The 13,788-nt window shown below is 56.3% G+C and overlaps 1 protein-coding gene across 1 annotated transcript in view; it reads left to right on the top strand.

Annotated features, from left to right (window-relative positions):
* The window catches only part of LOC103599063 (type I inositol 1,4,5-trisphosphate 5-phosphatase-like), an 83,122-nt gene extending 69,574 nt beyond the window's left edge, over positions 1–13,548 (top strand). Inside the window, exons 10-13 of the mRNA XM_008583150.1 lie at positions 8,582–8,693; positions 11,718–11,786; positions 12,667–12,703; positions 12,844–13,548. Of these exons, the coding sequence (XP_008581372.1) occupies positions 8,582–8,693; positions 11,718–11,786; positions 12,667–12,703; positions 12,844–12,893 (268 nt within the window). The 3' untranslated portion in view covers positions 12,894–13,548. The remainder of the gene's footprint in view (positions 1–8,581; positions 8,694–11,717; positions 11,787–12,666; positions 12,704–12,843) is intronic.
* The last annotated feature ends 240 nt before the right edge of the window (positions 13,549–13,788 follow it).

The raw sequence follows: 13,788 nt of genomic DNA, 5'->3' as shown, positions 1-13,788 counted from the left end.
GAGGTCGAGGTGGCAGAGCCTCTGCCTGGGCTTTGTTCTTACACGTGCCCCCAGAAACCAAGTGTGAGGCCTCCTGGCCTAGCCAGGGAGTAGCTGGCAGCCCCCACTCAGAACAAGGCTGTTTCCTGGGCACCTGTCCACACGTCAGAGTGTGACTCCATGTTCCACGTGCACTGGGGGCCGGCCTCTGTGTAGTCTGGAGGACACAGCCCTGCGCTGGCTGGGGAGGTCCCTCTGCTGGAGTGGTGCCCCTGTCCTGGATGACTGCTCAGTGTGAGTGCCTGGAGGGGATCTGGTGCTAGCTGCCAGGGCATCCTCAGGGCAGTGCCCTCTACACTGGCTGCTTCCTCAGCCCTGAGACTGGGACTCACCAGGCATGTTTTCGTTCTGTGAAAACGGACCTCCACTACCCGGGCTGTTTCCCTCCCAGCCAAGAGGTCTGGACAGAGTGTCCCTGTCTCAGGGGTGGTCCTCCCTCACACTCTGGCCACTCTGGGGCTTTCCAGAAGACATGTCCAAGGCCGGGCCCGCAGCCCATGTGTGCCTCAGTGTGGCACAGGCAGGGCACCATGCCAGCCTGTTTGCTCCTTCCAGCAGGTCTTGCGGGGCAGGCAGGGTGCAGGGACGCCTTGGGCCTCTCTTCTTTTGCTCCTGGTTTTCAGAATCTGTCTGTATTTTTGATCATGAGGGAGAAGTGCAAAGTGCCCAAGCAGCGGCTGCTTGTGCCTCTGCAGGCCCCATGGTGGGGGCGAGCGCACGTCCCCATGGAGTGGCTCGAGTGGGCAGTGTGCACTCCAGGGCAGAGTCCCGGGGGTCCGTATCCACCACATCTCCGCAGTGGCAGCCCCTGGAGACACTGCTTTCGCTGACAGGCCTCGGGATGGGAGTGGTCGGGGTTTTCCTCAGCACAGCTCTTTGTCTCTGTTCTCCGTGGACTCAGAGAACCTCACTCCTGATGGGTGTGACTTCATCCACTTGTCGTTTTGCTGGAAAAGATGCTGATATTTCCAACATTCACGGAACCTTCAATTCTTGTTCTCAACTCCAGGCAGTTGTTTGTAGTCCTCCCTAGGGACAGCCACAAAAGTGACCTGTTTCCAGGGCAGTTGGGAGGGGAGCGGAGCGGATGGGAGGGTGGCTGGACAGACCCCTGGCTGCTGCTGCCTCCACCACAAAGACCCTCCAGACCCCACCCCTGCACTCTGAGAGGGCACCTGCCAACCCCACCAGGCCAGGGACAGCACCTGGGGCTCAGGCTGAGTGGGGGCCACTGGTGCTATCTGGCATTTGCACACCCTTGTAAGTGTGTTAAAGCTCTAAGTGCTGCTCAGCAGCATCGGTGGACAGAGGGCTTGGTGGGGGCATGGGCCCTGCCCATGTGGCTTCTCTGTGGAAACTAGCAGCTGTGGGTAAGGCAGGCGCATGGCATCTAGCCTCTGAAGTGCACGAGGTGGGCATAAGCCCGTCACCTTGTCCTAGTGCCCCACTCCCCAGGCCCAGGGCCCTTGGGTCAGGGACAGATGGTCCTGTACACCAGCCCTCGACAGCAGCCTCAACAGCTCCCGCTTGTCAACGCAGATGTGGGCTGTTCCCCTAGGATAGCAGCCACAAGGGGGAGCGATTCAGAACACCCCGAAGGTGACCACGGAAGCCTCTGTCTTTCTATGCCCCCAGCTAGAAGTGAGTTTCTGACTGTTATGTTGAGAGCTGCCGTCAGCGTTACAGTGCAGAGGTGGAGTGCAGATCGGGCTGTAGCGCTGCCTTGGCACCATCGTGGGGCAGCAGCTGCTCCCAGCGTCCCCCCGGGCAGCAAAGGTGCAGCGAGGAGGTGTGTTTCAGAACCAGCGTCCAGGTCCCCACGTGCCTGTTGCCTGCCCCTCGTGGCCTGTCGCCCCCTGCAGAATGTCACCGTTTCCTCTGGGTGCCTGAGCCTTCACGCCCAAACCCCACCGTCTCCCCAGGACCCCCTCTGAAGCCTCACATGACCGAAGCCAGAGAACTCAACATTCCCAGCAGGTCACGCCGGCCGTGGAGACACGGCCTCTCTGCGCCATACACCGGCTTCTGTAGTGGCCGAGGCCGAGCGGCTCCTGCATCTGCACGTGCTGTGTGTCCTCTGCCCAGGTGTCCTTGGGCCCCGCTCGTGGCTCATCTCACCGTGTGAACTCTTCACAGGTTGAAAATGATGCCTGTTTCCCTTGTCTCATCGAGGCTCACTTTAAATAATAGCAAAGTGTCTGTGAACAGCTTTAAGTCGTGAGGTGACTGAACCTTTCCATTTTTTAAGGACAAAAACCTTAGTAATTAATGTCCAACCATCACACAGCTGACATTTAACGTCTTGGGGACAGTCATGGGAGTTGTGGCTTGGGCCTATTTGGGCTCAGCAGCCCTTTATGCTCTTAAAAGTATCAAGGGCCCCAAAGAGGTTTCATTTTTGTGGGTCATATCAATAGTTACCTTAAATTTTTAAATATTTATTCTTTTAAAAATAATAAGAAAGCCGTTACAGGTTAACATAAATAACGTTTTTATGAAAAAATATTTTCCAAACAAAAAACACTTTGTGAGAAGAGTGGCAAGTTTAGCTTCACAGATGACGTGGGGTCTGGTCCCCTGCCGCCATGGCTTAGTTGAAGTGGCAGAGCCACGCTGGCCTCACGCACAGATGTGTGCTGGGAAGGGGCGTTGTAGCTGCTTCTCTGCAGGTCGTGGCAGCCCCACTCCACACCGGCTTGCAGCGTGGACTCTGAAACCGTGTCCGTGACCATCAGCTCCTGGCACTGGGAGCACAGTTTCGGCCCCCAGAGTGGGCTGGTGGCAGTGCTTTGGACATCCTGGGCCACTGTGCAGGCAGGGTCTGGTGTCGGCACATCCCACTCCCGGCGCAGACAGCACCTTTGTCAGGACACCCTGATCTCAGCAGAGGAGTCTGTGGGTGGGGTCTTGTCAGGCTCATGGGCGAATACATTTTCCAAACTTGTAGTTTTTTCTTGAAAGCTTAAATTTTGTCGCCAGCAGCAAATACTGCTAGTTGTGTACCCGAAGAGGCAGGCCCATCCGCCCCTCAGGAGAAAGTGCCGGTCAGCTACCACGTCTGAGTAACCACGGCTTTGCCTGTCAGTCTTTCTACCAAAAACTGCTGTGGGTGAAGATGAGCGGCCGTGTTGCTGCCAGCGGGAACGCAGAGGCCGTGCCACCCCTCGGGGTGGGGCAGGACGCTTCCTGGACGCCCCTGCTCATCCCACCGAATCCTAAAAATCTGACTTCCCAGGCTCAAGCTTCAATACAGGTAACACTTGTACTGCTCACCGGGGACACTTGTGGTGGATCCGGCTTCCTTTGGCTGTGAGCACGAAGCTGCCCGGCCCCACCAGGCCACTGCCCAGGCCCCGCTCAGGTGCCGCAGCCTCACTGCCGTGACTGTCACCCATCAGCACAGGGTCCACACCATGAAGATGGCAGATAATATCTTAGTGTTGTTATGAATGTAGTCTTACCTTACAGACCCCCCCTGAAAATGTCCAGGATGCCCCCAGGAGTCCACATACTACATTCCAAGAACTAGCCCTGAACTGGAAATAACCAAAATGCCCACAAGCGGTGGAAAGGGTCCCCAGCATGGGAACGGAATGCCGCACAGCAGTGAACAGCAACCAGTTCCGCCATTCGGAGCACACAGCTCTGAGTCGATCTGGAGTCGCAGTGCGCGAGAGCAGCGCAGACACAGAAGAGCACAGCCCGCGGCTCCATTCCGCGCGGGTCCTGGCTGGCCAGACCGGCCAGCCGCGGGGTTGGAGCCACCATCGCAGCCTTCGCAGATGTGGCTTCCTGCTGGGGTCAGCCACGTGGGCGTGATCACTTGGCAGGCAGCCCTTCCACGTGTGCACTCTGCCTGTGTGTGTCGCACTTACCTATGAAGTTTACTGATAAAATAGAAAAACATAGAAGCCCGGTATCGACCCATGAAAACTTGCCCAAGTATCTGACTTACTCAGAGGAAGTCAAGTGGGGAGAACCGCTCCTTCCCAAAGACGGGTTGGCTCTCAGCTTGGGAAAGGAGTGTGACTGTTGAGCAAATTAATTACAGAATGAGATCAAGTCTTAGCGTTTGAAAAAGACAGAAGCACAAATAACACTGGGATGAACTGCCCTGGACAAGTCCAGCCAGAGAGGTTGTCTCTCTCTACTGGGCACGTTTATGGTCACGCACCGCACGGTGGATGTGTTGGTCAACTGCAGACACGTGTATGATGGTGGCCCCTGAGATGACGCCGTGTGTGCTGTGCAGCCTCGGCGTGTGGTCGGCTGCACCCTCCAGGTTTGTGCGGGTGCGCTCGTGATGCTCGCACAGGATGGGTCGCCTAGCGACACATTTTTCAGAATGTGTCAAGCGACGCATGCCTGTGTTTTAAAATTAAGGATTAGGAGGGCCTTTTCAACCTTTTTGTGGGCCATACTTTAAAGTTCTCCTGCATGTAGACTTGTATCTAAAATGTAATAATAATTATATATGTAAAATTAGCTCAAGAAGGATGAGATCTCCGTTTGCCAAGCCCGGGTGCTCAGGCAGGGTGCAAGGGTGTCGTCTGACTGGGCACAGCCCATGCACACCCCAGGGCGGGCGCTACAGACGAGCAGTCAGGAACCACCAGCCCTGGTCACCCCAGGGCAAGTGGGGCGCTGTCGGCAGCCCCCCGGGACGCACTCGGAGGACGTTCCCGCTGCCGAGTTCTGCTCCACAGTTCAGCGCTGCCATGTTCTCACGGTCCAGCTCTTCTTCTGTGATCGTAGTTTTCCCTTTCTCAGGAATTTCAGTAGCAGCCGGTGTCTTTGAGACCAGGTGTTGAAGCCACTGTTGTCTGCCGTGACGTCAGCCCTCACATGAGCGTAGAAATGTTTTCAATGACACGCTTTTGGGCGGGCTCCGGTCAAGACCGTTATTCTCTGTGACATACTCCATGCTGGGTGTGTCTGCAGTGGCCATGTCACTGTCACAATGCAGCATGGTAATTGGGAACAGCTAGTGTTTTACCAGGTGAGAGTGCCGGAGGGGCTTCCTGCCCTCGTGCCACGGGAGGGGTGGGCCAGACACTCTGCTGTTTCTCCTGTCCTCCGAGAACAGCACTTGGGGGACTCATGTAAACGTGCTTGCCTGGGGTTCAGGAAGGGCCAAGAAACACAGTAAAGACCCACCCACCCCATTTCCTCTGGGCCTTTCCCGAGCCCGTGGGATCCCCACCTACCCAGCCCTGCCCTGCGCAGACACACACAGTACGGCTTTGTGCTCTGTGCTGATCGGCTGCGCTGTGTGCGGCCTGGCCCGCTGGATCCTAAGCCTTGTCAGCAGGGCAGTCGGCTGGGCCAGGCCATGGGCAAACAGTTGGCCAGAGAGACTGGCAGAGGGCCGCTGCCCACATCCTGAGGGAGGCTGCGAGGCGTGAGCCCAGGTGGCAACTGCTACTGTTATCACCACTGCCGCGATTGTGCCATCACTCCCTGGGCTGCGTGGGGCAGAGGACTGCCTGTCCGGGACCCCACCCTGCCCAGGTTTGCTTTCAGATAAGTCTGCGTGCACAGCAGTCTGCATCAATCATTGCAGACAGCACCGCCTCGTCCTGTGGGCAGAGGAGGGAGCAGGACTGAGGGTGTCTACCCTGACCCGTCTGAAACCTCATGTGCTTTCTCTTCATTCATTAGGGGCCATGGGGAGCGCCCCCAGGCTGCAGAGGTGAGGGCACTGCCCCCGACAGGCCCCACCATCCGCCCTGTGGACACTCCATGACAGCCAGGATCTGTCCTGATCCCGGAGGCACCAAGGGCACGCAGGGCCCGGACTCCCTTCTCAGTGCAGACTGGGGCCAAAGGGCTGTTCTGGAAGCCACAACCGTGCTGGCTGTCCCTGTTCCTGCCTGTTACTCATCACTGGAGCCCAGTCTGTCTGCGCAGCGACAGATCCTGTCCCCGTGGGCAGAGGGCGGTGCTCTTGGCCCACCGTGCTGCCGGCCTCTCTGGGTGCCGCGAGGGCATCGGGCGGTGCAGGCCCTCACACTGTGAGGTTGCGTGCAGAGCGAGAGCCCATTGTTCACGGGCTTATCTCAGAGCTGCCCTTAGTGTGCTGTTGCAAAGCAGAACCCGGGGTTCACGTGAACTCTGGTCCTGGGTGCATCCCGTGGGGGTCTGTGGAGTCATGGTGCAGCCTCAGGAGACCCTGACCAGCGGGTGCTTGGGATGGGAGGATTCTGACATGGGTATGAAATGGTGTTTTCTAGAGGCACGTAGATTCAACCCTGTTTCCTTCCTAAGTGGCATCTCGAGTGATGATTTTAAAGCCAGGCCTTGTAAAGCCCTATGGGGCCATGTGTTAGCCGCACACAACCTTCGTCTGAATATAGCACCAGGCCCAGGGCACAGCGGCAGGGACAGAGTCATTTGGGTGACGCGACCTCACCAGCCGCAGGTGGGATGCTCCCTCCTGGCTTACACATTCGACACAGAAAAGCCAGCCGGAGGGCGCTCTAACGTAGAGCAAGTAGCTGCTGCTCGGCAGCTGCGAGAAGCAGGCGGTGGGTGCGAGCGGTTTTCACGGAGATGCCCTGCCGCACTTGAGCTGAGCTGGCGAGAGGTCACAGGTTTCTCTGAGTAAATGTGTCCTGCACCTGACCATAGCCAAGAACGTCCTTCAACACAGCCGCTCGGAGAAACACAGAAATTCACACCGTGCAAACCGCCCGGCCCAGCGCCTGGCGACAGCTCTGCAGCTGCGGCCACCCCCACCCCAGCCTCCAGCCCACCTGGCTCCCTGGCCCTGTCAGTCCCGCCAAGTGTGACTCAGCATGTCTCATCCTTTGGAAGCGTGGGGTGGGCATGTGTGGGCCCCGACCCCACAGCTGGCATGGGTCCCACTGCAGGGCCCATCCCTCGATTGTCCTTACTGGAACGTGTCCACGGCAGGGCTGGTCCCAGCTGGGGCCGTTCGCTTCCTTCATAAGCCACTGATGGGATGGGGTGAGCCACGCCGTGTGGAAATAGGGTAGGACACTGGCTTACCACTTTCCCCGAAAAAAATGTGCAGGGTATTTAGTTTTCCATACTCTTTAAAAATATAACGTTGTTACAAGTGGGAGCTACAGAGATTTTGAGTCTCTAATCGGGTGAAGCAGTGATACCCTGTGCAAGGCTAGGGTCAGAGTCAGGGCTTCTGGTAAAAGCGTGTCGCTCCCTCCGGAGGACAGGGAGGACTGAGAACTCCCAGTCAGGCAGAAAACATGTGCTGCGTGTCACCGCCATTTTTAGACATTAGGCCTCACCCTGGGCCTGAGAGCAGAGGGAGAGGGGCCCCTCCCAGAGGCCTCCAGAGTCACACCCAACAGGTGCTGATGACGGGATCATCCTGGTAAAGCAGCGGCAGTCTTCCGTTCCCGCTAGGCCCGTGGGAATCCCCGGCAGGGAATGAGGTGCGGTTCTCAACGCACGCTTTGTGGCATCCTGTAGTTAACCTAAAAACACGTTAGACTTTTACAAGGAAAACTCCTGGACTCTGCTGAAGGCCAGTGTGTGGAGCAGCAGATACTCCGCACTGGGACCGCCGCCCAGTCAAGGGGCCCGTCTGGGGGTGGGCCCTTCAGTCTTAACCAAGATGGCGGGTCAGGGTTGGCCCAGGGGGAAGTGTGCTCCAGACACGGGAGGGGGTGGGTGACTGCGGCTGGGAGGCTGGAGGGGTCAGGAGGAGCCAGATCAGGCCCACTTACTGTGGCCCGCCCTGCTGTGTGCGTCAGGAGAGCCGGGGATGGCACTGCAGGTGCAACGAGGCCAGTGCAGGGCAGTGTGGTCACCCAGGGCAGGGACAACAGCCCCCCAGGACGATGCAGGATGTTGGCACATCCCCACCTGTTTCTGCTTATGTGGTCTCGCTGGCTGGTCAAGGCTGGGTGGCTAGAGCTCTGTTTCATGGACCCACAGAGGAAACGGGCAGGGTCTGGAGGGCAGTGAGCTAGGGACAGTCACCCACAGGACCCCACAGTCATGGCCTGAGCACCTGAACACACTTCCCAAAATAGGAACTGCATTTGGAGCAGGTTGAGGGGGAGACACAGCCTGAGCTATCTGTAGACCACGCTGCACACTGAATTCACCTGCATCTACAGGCATTTCAAGCAATGAACGGTCTGAGTCACGGGGCTGTGGGGAGGGCAGAGGGGACAGCTGAACTGGGCGCGTGAGCATTGCAGGGGCCAGGACACCTGACGCCGCTTCTTCCCATGCAGGTTTCCACTGTACTTTAAACCACGTTGAGAAAACAAAGCTTAATAGATGATCGCATTTTTTTAAAGGAATGATTTATCTGAAGATACTGTGCTCAAACTAAAACTTAGTTTCACATAAAAACTAAGTTTGATGTAAAGACTTAAATTGTGCATTTGGTTTTATGCTCTAGAAACTTCTGTGCCAGTGTTCTTTCCCTGGGTAGCACTGGCCATGCTGAGATGCATCAGGAGAGAGTCCACACAGCCTTCCCAGGGGAGCGCGGAGGACGGTTGGGCGTGGTGCTGGCTGACCCTTTGCCCTTGTGTCTCTGCAGCTACCCATACAGCGAGGACTCCAGCCAGGGTGAGCAGTACATGAACACCCGGTGCCCCGCCTGGTGTGACCGCATCCTCATGTCCCCATCTGCCAAGGAGCTGGTGCTGAAGGTAAGTGTGAGCCACTGGGACCAGCCACTCGGAGGGACGCAGGGTCCCAGGTCAGCATCCAGCCTGGTCCCTGGGGGGCCGGGCTGCCCAGTTGAGGGGTGCTCCCAGGTGAAGCCCTGACCTCACTTGTGGAGAGCTGAACCTACATGCTCGGTCACGTCCCAGCCGTGCTCAGGCCCGAGGGGCTCCCATGAGTCCCCAGTGTCTTTTTGAGTTTGAAACACTGGTCATCAGGTAGTGTTTAAAAATCATAGTTTATTGGATCCTGGGAATTAAATGTGCTCTTGTCCATAAAAGAGCTCGTAGGCTCTCACGCATGGGAGAAATATCTGTAGTTATTTTCTTAAGTTGTAAACCAGAGCCAGGTTCATACTTGGGCTTGTTGAGTTAAAAATGAATGGGCAACACTTTCAGGAGATAATGTGGTACACTGGGTGTTAGGAAATGTTCAGATTTCGCATGATTTTCCAGGGTTTTTCATTTTTTCACACTTTAATATAAAAGTGTTTTCAAAAGAATCAGTATCTAAATTGATTTTTGTCAACCGTCAGTGAAAAAATATAATAATGGAACGTGAGTTTATGCCGATGCTGTGTCACAGCCACGGGTCTCTGACCTTGCTGTGGGTTGGTGGCTGAGGAGGGAGTAGACCCTGGCAGCGCACAGTGGGCCTGGGGCCTTGTGGGCTGTGCCCCGAGTCCCCACTGCCCAGGCCCAGATCAGTGGCTGGAGCCCCTCCACCCAGCCCCCAACCTCACTATGTTGCTGTTAGGGTCACCCTGGCTGCCCCCATCTGTGTTCCTGTGCCTGGGCCCCTCAAACTGCCACATCATCCCTGGGGACAGTCAGAGGGATCCCAGTCAGGAAGGGTTGAGCCCCAAAGGTGCTCCCCGGGTGTCACACCACCCCAAAGCCCCCATGCCCTGATGGCCTGTGAGGTGCCTCCCCTGCTCAGTGGGTGGCCCTGCCGCCTCTTCAGCGCAGGCTGTCTCCCTGGGCCCGGGCTCCTTGCTGCCTTTCCCCATGCCCTTGAGCACCCTGGGCACAGTGCTGCTTGGTGCCTGGCCATGGGGGAGGAACCTGCCAGGCGGGGGGCCTGGGCTGGAAAAGGGGGCCCCTTGGCCAGAAGCCCCTGGGGTCTGCAGCAAGCTTGGCTCTGGCGCTGTCGGGGCAGGGGCAGTCTTGGCAGCCCTACCTTCTGGCCTCATTGGCAGACACCCTGTCACCCCTGGCCCATCACTAAGGAAGGCCACTTGGGGCCACTTCCTTACTGAGGCCTCCTTGAACAGAGCCATGTCTGGACACTGGAACCGGAGCCAGCCCTGGGCACCTGTCTGGCCTGGGCTTGCTCATGGGCTCCAAGGAGATAACAGTGTAGACGTGAGGCCTGCGGTGGAGTCACCAGAGCTCATAGCTGCTGGCTCTGAGCACAGGGCATGCAGGGGGACATGGAGTAGGGCTGCTGGCCAGAGCAGGAGCTTCCAGGGATAGAGAAGAGACAGACAGCAGCTACTGGGATATGTCTCGTCACAAAAACTGCATTTTGCAGTGAACTCCTGGAGACAGCATACGGCTTAGAATGGCCGGTAGAAGCTGGCAGGATCCAAGCTCCCCCCTGCACCGCGCTGCCGTGGGGGGGGCATTAGCAGGGACGGCGGCATTTTCACCTGCTCTGTGCTCGCTCGTGTCTACTCGGCTACTTTGCATCCACAGTGGGAGACAGCTCTGCTTTCAGTGAGGCTGACGACCAAGCACACCTGGTGCCGGCCACTGAATGGGGGCTGGAGTCTGGACAGGCCTCCCCCCCGGGCTGCCCAGCAGGGTGGGCACCATGGGCCCAGCAGACGGGCCCTGAGCAGCTTCCGCAGCCTCATCCATCACGCCACACACCGCCACCTCGCCATCACGCTCCGTTCTGCTTCCCCAGCCCTAAAACATGAGAGGTGGCTGGGGCGCAGCGGAGCACTGCTCGGAGCCTTGGTGACGAATGCTCAGCGAGCCGTGCCTGCGTCCTGCTGCGCCCGCTGTCATCTGTTTATCTGTCCAAAGATTATGCAGTTGGAAATCCACAATTTTATGCTGCCTTTGTAAATTGCCACGCTGCATTTGATGAATGTTTCACCACTTTGCGGAGGCAGCGACATGCTTGTGGAAGATTGGAAAGTGCTCACGCGTACAGTGCCGAGGGTTGTGTTTTTATACTTTCTGGCAGGCGAACATGCTGGAAAGTAAATCTGACCTTAAGCTTCCTACTGCATTAAAGATAATTCAGTTGTAACTTTATAGTCTCGGATACCTCAGCTGCAGATGTAAAATTCCAGCCCAGTCAGGGCTGACTGATGACCAGCAACAAACCCTTTGTGGTTGCACCCAAAATAAAGGCATCTCCGGAGCCCGCGCGGCTGCGGGCAGTGAGGAAGTGTGTGCACGCGGGGCTCATTAATATGCGCAGATTGCTTTGTGTAGTGGCGTGGAATTCAGTGTCCTCTGTTCTCCTTTGAACAGAGAGTTCTGGGTTACAAGAACAAGCTGTCAGAAACACATGTACACAGGGAAGAAGGGAAATAGATGAGCTACTTCGATCGGGGGCACACTTGAAGAAAAACTTCTAAGTTGTACTAACTGCGGTGACGAGGGAGGCCCCTATGCCCTCCCCTCCCAGGTCCAGAGCACGTGCAGTCAGGGACCTGTCACCCCAGCCCCCGGGGAGCCTTGGTCTTTCTAGAAGTACGATCCCTCTCAGCCAGAAGATCCGGCCAAGGTGCTGAGCTGCTGCCAGAACCACAGAACCTTCCCCATGGGCTGGCCACACTCTCTGAGGGGTGGCAGTGCATGGACAGCTCTGCACCAGCCAGAGCCCCGCGGGGAGTGGGTGGGGCGGGCAACGGTGGTTCATTCACAGGGATGTCCCCACCCACCTCTCTGCTCCCCAGGAAACCCCCAAGTCCTGCCTGTCACCTCCCAAGCGGGACCCTGGGGTGTCCCCAGCCTCTCTACACCAGCCCCTGTGTTTGCTTTTTCCAGTCGGAGAGCGAGGAGAAGGTTGTCACCTACGACCACATCGGGCCCAACGTCTGCATGGGAGACCACAAGGTGACGTACTCTGCGTCGTGTGCAGGGCCAGGCCAGTGCTGGACGGCCATTGGGTGGGCAGTGAGTGGCCCTTTCTGCATCCTCAGCCCTGTCTCCCTAGTCCAGCTTCACAGAGTTAAGCCAAGTTGGTCTGTTTTTATTTAATTTTAGTAAAATACCAAAAGAAAGCTAGGCAGGAAGAAGGCAGAAATGACCAGTCACAATAGAATAAGATACATAATTTTACTGTTTGTAAAAAAAAAAAAATGGTTCCTCTGTACCTGATTTTTTCTGGAGGCCGTTTCTGAGTATGCATTTGAAGTATTTTAGTGGCCTTCTCCTGCCAGGCTTGTGCAGGCTTGTGGAAGGTGAACACTACGGACTCCGCGTGTCAGGGGAAGGCACGGTGACTTACACTGACTGCATCTCAAGTGCGGCAGCCAGGTGTCCTCAGGGAAGGGTTAGGCCAGCTGACAGATCACGTCTCATTTTCAGCCAAATTAAGTGAATTCAGTTCCTCACATTCGAGGCCTCTGACCGTGACCACTGCCGCGATGCGGGGGGTGGGCCTGAGGGCAGGTCCCCCTCCCTTCCCACTTTACTTGGGGCTTGTTTAGCCGTTCTTCACATCAGTTTTTGCATCAGATGTATCTGGAAACAGCGCCTTCCTCACCGAGCAGGAGGGCGCAGTCCCGAGCCTCCACGGCTGCCCGTCCCAGCCGCGCTAGCGAGCGCGCATGGGACCGTGCAAGCATTGCCTGCGTTGGCCACCGACTCCCTGGACCAGGCTCGAGGCTGCCCTTGTGACATGTGGGGGTCTGGGGGTCCCAGCGGAGGCGGCGGGCGCAGGGCTGTGCCCCCTGCATGCGTGGGGCTGACCCCTCCTCTTCTCCCGCTGCAGCCCGTGTTCCTGGCCTTCCGAATCGCGCCTGGGGCAGGTAAACCTCATGCACATGTGCACAAGTGTTGTGTCGTGCAGTGACGTGGTGGTAAATATGACTCCTTCCCTTCAGCTCACCTTTTCTGCAGCTTTTCCTGGTGTGTTTGTTCCTTTAACAAATTGCTAATTCCATGGCAGGGAAGCGGTGCCAGCGAAGCGAGAGGATCCTTCGCCAGACCGCCCTGTAGCAGTTATTGAAACACGTACCCTTGACAGCTACGTCGGAAACCCACCCGCTAGACGGCCGGCCCCACACTTCGCTTCAGCCTCCGGACCACTCCGGAAAAGCCTCACATACCTCACTGTCTTGTCTGTTCATGTGACATTAAGTAGAACTATTGGGTTTTTTCGAATAAGTCACAGTCCTGTTGCCAAAACTCTAATAGACAGCAAAGAGATTCTGTATTTTAGATTCCACGGTTTTTGGTTTTTGATGATTGTCAGTGCAGGAGCTTCTCCAGCATAGAAACCCCACAGGTGGCCACCGTTCTCCTGCCAGGCAGAAGGGGCTGGGGGCCAAGGCGGGGGCTCCCTTGGCCGTGCCAACAGGCAGCATGGCCACCCCAGCATGGCGAGGACGCCGTTCACCCTGATGCTCCCCACCCCCCCATTTACTCTACTGCCATGTTACATGGTTTTTGAATCACACGCAGCTGCTTTCCATTTTTATATATATAAATATATATAAATATATACTTAAAAAAATAATTTATAAATCTTACCAAAACTTATGCTAAATATACTTTCCAGTATGAATGCACGGGAGTGTCATAGCAGATAGAATTGGAGTCTGAGGGTTTAGTTATGTGTAAGTCAGCACACAAATTCATAAAACTAGTATGACCCAGCAGTGCCATCACGGGTGAAGACCGGCCTGCAGCACGTCAGTACTAGCGGTTGGCGACTCCTGTGCCTTTTCTCTGTGTGATATTAAGAATTGAATGTGAAGTTTATAGCTAGTCTGGGTGTACTTTTTAAGAATTTTGTAAACCGTTTTGTCTGTCTTTTGTTACCGTTTTATGGTGCCAAGTATTCTACATTAAAACAATAGTATCATGGGAGAAATAGAAATAGCCTAGTCTT

This window comes from Galeopterus variegatus, unplaced genomic scaffold, assembly GCF_000696425.1.
Source record: "Galeopterus variegatus unplaced genomic scaffold, G_variegatus-3.0.2 Scaffold2839, whole genome shotgun sequence".
NCBI classification, from domain to species: Eukaryota; Metazoa; Chordata; class Mammalia; order Dermoptera; family Cynocephalidae; genus Galeopterus; species Galeopterus variegatus.
This window is presented reverse-complemented; position numbering and strand designations above follow the sequence as displayed.